Source organism: Stegastes partitus, unplaced genomic scaffold, assembly GCF_000690725.1.
Source record: "Stegastes partitus isolate 25-593 unplaced genomic scaffold, Stegastes_partitus-1.0.2 Scaffold295, whole genome shotgun sequence".
Lineage (NCBI taxonomy): Eukaryota > Metazoa > Chordata > Actinopteri > Pomacentridae > Stegastes > Stegastes partitus.
Window position 1 is genome coordinate 539,412 of NW_007578026.1, and position 6,000 is coordinate 545,411.

Here is a 6,000-nt window from a genome sequence, read left to right on the forward strand (position 1 = left end):
CGCCCCCCGTGCCTCCTGATGGTTTAACTGTGATCGAATAGCGAACCGGAGCTAATTCCCACCTATGCTATCGCTCTCATGCGTGATTAAGGCAGCTAGACGCCTCGGAGGTGGATCGTGTTTGACCTTTTTACATGTTTCATCAATCTGACCTCAGAAGCGATCCACAGCTTCTTGCTTCAGCAGCACACATGAATAAAAATGGACTTTAAATTTGGGTAAATTGCATCAGACGAGTCTATCAGAACGGTAACTGTGAAGGAAAGCGGTGGAGCTGTGCATCCAAACGCGTGTCCTCCATCAGCTTCTACACCTGAGCAATGAGGTAGAACAAACAATGAGACAGCAGCAATTATTTCACATGACAGGTTTCGGTATTTGTGCTCTCCTGGCTGGTTTGAAGTGGACAAGGTTTAGTAGGAAAGAGGAGATCACATGGTTCACGGCACTTGGTAACATCTCAGTTACGATATGGTCACAGTCAGACCCACACAGTTCGAAGGAGCAGGTTAAAATTGAACATTAAATGTGGCTTATTTAGTCGTGAATCATTCGTTTTGTTCTAAAAATATCAGATTTGAAACCAGCTGTTGGAGAGGATTTAGCTAATCTGACCTCCTGTTCTGTAATCTCATTTGTTTGCATGTTTAAAATCAGCTACTGTAATGTGATTATACATACATGACCACAGACACATGCATTCGTAGGTATTATACAGAGCTTAACAAATGTATTAGACCACCAAATGTCAAGTTTATGCCCTAAATTAACAGCATTGGTAATTAGCAAATTAGCAATTAGCATTGTGTTTCTGTAATGGTTAGTACACCAGTAAGTAGAAGCTCTTTAACCCAAATGATGTTTTTACTGCTAAAATATTATAATTTTTGTTATCCATGAATTTTCTAATTTACTGTTTTACAAAAAGAAAACAGAAAAAACAGTAAAGTACATGATTATTTCTTGATTAAGATGTCAAATTATAGTTGATTACTTGCATTCCTGAGCAGAAAGGTTCGTTTTAGTGGTTGGATGTTGTTCCCAGAGAAGCCCAGTGAGCAGATTTGGGTATAAAACGGTGGATTCAGTTTGAAATTAAAGCCCTTCATGATGCTGGATGGTCTACACATATATATATGGTCTATATAGGTGGTCTAATAAATTGGTTGTATATGTGGATTACAAGTACACAAAAGCTTTGGCAGGATAGTTGGGAAGCTAAAAGCTCACACAAAGCTCCTGCAAACCCCAAGGCGGATCAAGAGGATGGCATTAAATAATACAAAAAATAAAATAACAAGAGATGGAGAGGCAGTTACAAAACAGCAAATCAATAGAATAAATTGTTGCTTCTGTGTGTTCGTCAGTCAGTGCTGACTGGAAGTTTAAGATGTTCTCAGAAACGGAACAAAGACGAAGGACGGCGCGAGTTAGAGCACGACAAAACAGCCAATCTTCCTCTAAGTGGAAACTCAACAGGAGGAATAAAAGAAGATGAAGATGCTCCGTGTTTTCCTTTTACCTGCGCTCGACGAGAGAATCAAAAGCATGTTAGCGTTTTAATTGAACACATTTTTTTGCGGGTGTCCCAACATGGCGCGGGGCCGGGGACTCGGAGCTTCCTCTGCGTTAATTAATTTCCGAGCTCTGCTTTTGAGAATTCGTGATGCGATTTGAGTCGGCGCTCTCGCTCCCCCTTCATTACTGCTAGCAGAGCAGCATCCACACGCTCTGAATGCAGAGAACAGAGCTGGAAAGTGCAGGAAGGGATTTCTCATCTTGGACATGCTTTGGCTGGTTGGGTGATATTGATTTTAAAAGCATCATCCTTTACGGTGCACAGCGTTTTCCTGCTGGATCTCCACCCTAACACCAGCCACTCCTCAGCCGTCCTACTCGCCGTACAGGGTGCTGAACGCCTGACAGTAGCCTGGAGTTATTATGCACAGATAACCTTCCCTTCCTTTTATAATCCAAGCAGGCACAAAGGGAAACTATTCATGATCTGCAATTATGTTTTCTAGATAAGATAAGCAGTTCACAATTAACTTAAGGCCTGCCCCAGACATAAGGAGCTTTCATATCTGCTGACCTAGCCAATCAAACTGCCCCAGGAGCTGCTTTTCAATATCACCATGGCTAAGCCTTTGCCTTTGTGTGTTTCCTTCTTGGTGCCTTGTTACCTCATATGCACAACTCAGAGCTGGTTCTCAGAAGAACTCCAACACAAGGGGGCGTACACTGCCAAGTTTGCCGCTCCTTGTCCAGTTGCAGCAGCAGCAGCAGCAGCAGCAGCAGGGATAAATGTGATTACGGTGTCATGTCTGACCTTGAGAGGGGACTACACTTAAATTTACATTTCAAGGAGGAATGCCTTAGTGCATTATTGGCAAGGGAACATGTGGCGTCCTCCGTGCTGCACAGCTGCATTAGAGAGGGCCGCCCTTTGGCTGAATGACAACGTTTGGTCAGTTGGTGGTTGTCATGGACTCGTCTGTCCACCCGACGGATGCAGATAAAGAGATACGAGCACCTATGCGGGCCCGTGAACCTTCCCTCTCTCTCCAATCCAGTCATCATCATCATGATTATGCGCGCTGGTGTTTGTAGGAGCATTTTCCAATTCAAATGTGCCACCCATACAGGATAATCAAGTCCCCGGAGATTTGTAACGCAACAGTCATCAGTAGCACCGTGCACACTTCGGTGATTGCATTAGCGATGGAATTTTAAATAATCTAGTCTGTTTTGCCCTGTAGTTCTTTATTTCCATCTGTCTTTTCCAACGCGCCTCACTCTGATTCACTGATTGTCCTGTGCTTGCATCAATAATTTAAACATCACTTTATTGTGATAATCTGAGAACTGTGAGTCTCTGCTGCTGCTCTTTTGTCACTAACCTGATGCCATGTACACTTGCATCCTTGGAGCACACACAGCTCCTGCACAAAGCACCTGTCTTAGTGGAGTAAACGCTGTGACCCAGCCCCTTGGGTGGCGAGCGCTCCTATAGGCTAAACGCGCGCTTTTAAAGCTCTGTGCTAAAAGCGAGATTTAATTGGTTTGAGCTCCCAGTATATGTAAATGGTAGCCGGTGGCTCCTCCCATGCACCTGATAGGGAGTATTTACAGCTCTTTACAGCTACCCACTGCACTGTTTCCAAGAGCGCAGCGTCGCACCATGACTCTCCACTGGACTTAAGAAAGAAGGATTTCCGTCTTTTACGCACGAAACTGACGCGTCTGTATTCAAGAGAAAAAAAAGTTTGCCAAAAGTTGTCCTCTGGTTTTTCTCAAGATGCCACGCTCCTTTCTGGTCAAGAAACATATAAACTCCGCAAAGAAGCCAAATTACAGTGAGCTGGAGAGCCCAACAGGTAAAGTTTTTAAAAGTGAAGCTTCTGAAATCGCGATTTTTTTTTTTTTATTATTTTTTTTTCCAACTTTGCAGAAGTTGTGCTTGGCCTACTTTTCAAATCTGTGCTGCTCACTCAAAGCGACCAGCATCTTTTTCGTGCCTCTTTCTCACTCTGCTGTCTTTATTTTGCAGTGTTCATCACGCCGCACTTCTACAAGGGCCTGCCCCTGTCCGTCATCCCGCAGCCGGAGATCCTGAGCCCGGCGGCGTACAGCCCCATCACCGTGTGGACTACCAGCAACTTGCCGCTGTCTCCGCTCCCCAGTGACCTCTCCCCCATCTCCGGATACCCCTCATCGCTCTCCGACACCTCCTCTAAAGACCACAGCGGCTCCGAAAGCCCGAGGAGCGATGAAGACGAGCGCATGCTGCCCAAGCTGACGGACCCTCACGGAGTGGAGGCAGAGAAATTCCAATGTAGTTTGTGTAGCAAATCCTACTCCACGTACTCTGGACTGCTCAAGCACAAACAGCTGCACTGCGACGCCCAAACGAGGAAATCCTTCAGTTGTAAATACTGCGAGAAGGAGTACGTCAGTCTGGGAGCTCTCAAAATGCACATCAGGACTCACACCTTGCCTTGTGTTTGCAAAATATGCGGGAAGGCTTTCTCCAGACCGTGGCTGCTCCAAGGACACATCAGGACGCACACCGGTGAGTGAGTGGGGGGGATCAGAGTGGGGCCTGCTGCCACAAGGCTTAGGGGTTTTAGCAGCTCCTGCAAAAACCCTCTTACACACCTTAATAGTGTTTTGGCTGCACAATTTAACTGTCAGGCTGTTACTGTTTCCTGTTGGTTTACTTGTGTTGAGAAGAAAAACACAGCTTTTGCTTTGCTGACAACTGCCATGTTACAATCAATCAGCGGTGGGACTCGAGTGTTTTGAACTGAATCATCCGCACAGAACACAGACACATGTGGGTTCAGATAAATCTGTGTACAGCCGCTGACGATGTCTTGTTTCTTTGTGTGTTGACAGGAGAGAAGCCCTTCTCCTGCCCTCACTGCAACAGGGCGTTCGCGGACAGGTCCAATCTCAGGGCTCATCTACAGACCCATTCGGATGTGAAAAAATACCAATGCAAGAACTGCTCCAAAACCTTCTCCAGGATGTCTCTTCTGCACAAGCATGAGGAATCTGGTTGTTGTGTAGCACACTGAACTGGGATACTTCTCCAACCCCCCTCCTCTACCCTCCTTCCTCTGTTACTTCTTTATTTTTCCAAAACCCAGGAGAACTGTCAGGGAATCACACCGAAGGGGTTTGTTCACAAATATTCAGACTGACTTTTTTATTTTTTTTTCTGCTACTACCGGTCGATTTCATTTCAGAGTGAGAAACAGCTCAGCGCTCACACGCTTCTCGTTTCAAGCAGTGTTTCTGTGATTGCAATCAGTGTCGAGCTTTGTCAAACCATGTACTCGCCTACCTGTGCTATTCATGCACTTTTCTGCATGTCTAGAGCGTTTTATATGCCTTCACGATGTTATCTCCAGTGTTTGTACCAGTGTCTCTCCATGGCTGTTAAGCAGTCCCCCCCACTTTCTTTTTTATACCAAAAGGTGCATTATGAATGGCAGTATAAATATAACCAGTGGAATGCTGAAGCCATTGTTACATAGGGAACAAGTGCAAACTTAGACTTAGGGTGAAATTATTATACCTTTTGCACAGTCTTTAGAACCAGTTTGCCAGCACTCGAATAGCAAATACGAGTTTTCTCAAGTGCCTCAGTTTTACTCTGCAATAATATGTATTTTTCAACAACAGGTTCCTTTTATATTTTTATATATTGAATGTAAGTGTGACTGAGATGATTGTATATTAACAGTGAAAACTGTGATGCTGAATGACCTTTTTTTTTTTTGATATTTTCATATTTTCATGACACTTTAAGAAATAAAGTTTCATGACATTTTGTATAATTCTTTGCTTTTCCATCCGTTCCGCCGCCGTACGAGCAGCTCTTGCGGCAGGACTCAGCAGGATTCGCTGATTGTCACACGCTTCAAACGGAATAACACACAAGTAAATGATATTTAATCCCGCTTGCACCATCTCATGTTATGAAGATGTAAAAATGAGGAGAGAGGTGACTCAGCTCTGAATCAGGCCTGAACCTGTTCCCTGTGAACCTGTCCAGACATCAAACAATCTTGAAATTTAACACATACTAGCTATATTGATCTGCACTCACTTGTTATACCCTTTGAGGGCCCGTGACTCCCTCTTTACTCGGCTGTTTGTTTAAATGTGAAGGTGTTGCTGGAAGTCGTCCTCGTTTTTTAAACTCGTGTCTTCGTTCGTAGCTGCAGATAAACTGAATCTTTTCTTTAAAATCTTCCCTCTCAATCATAACAATTACTGCAGGGCGCCAGGGTACTCCCATATCTAGATTTTAATATGTTTTCACAAAAAGATCACATTTGCATTTGCTTTGACGACCTCCTTGAATTCTGGGATGCTTGCCATCAAGGATTAAATAGACTTCCCCGGGCTACGTTTTGTTGTCTTTTACCATATGCCGTCTTGCAGCAGATAGAGATTAGAGCACAAAAAAGAAGTGCAATGCCTTAAGGG

The 6,000-nt window shown here is 44.3% G+C and overlaps 1 protein-coding gene across 1 annotated transcript; it reads left to right on the forward strand.

Annotated features, from left to right (window-relative positions):
• The first annotated feature begins 3,066 nt into the window (after positions 1-3,066).
• snai2 (snail family zinc finger 2) lies at positions 3,067-5,345 on the forward strand. The gene is made up of 3 exons (XM_008283037.1): positions 3,067-3,377; positions 3,551-4,072; positions 4,399-5,345. The coding sequence occupies exons 1-3, from the start codon at positions 3,299-3,301 to the stop codon at positions 4,578-4,580; spliced, it is 783 nt and encodes a 260-aa protein (XP_008281259.1). The 5' UTR covers positions 3,067-3,298; the 3' UTR covers positions 4,581-5,345.
• Positions 5,346-6,000: the final 655 nt, after the last annotated feature.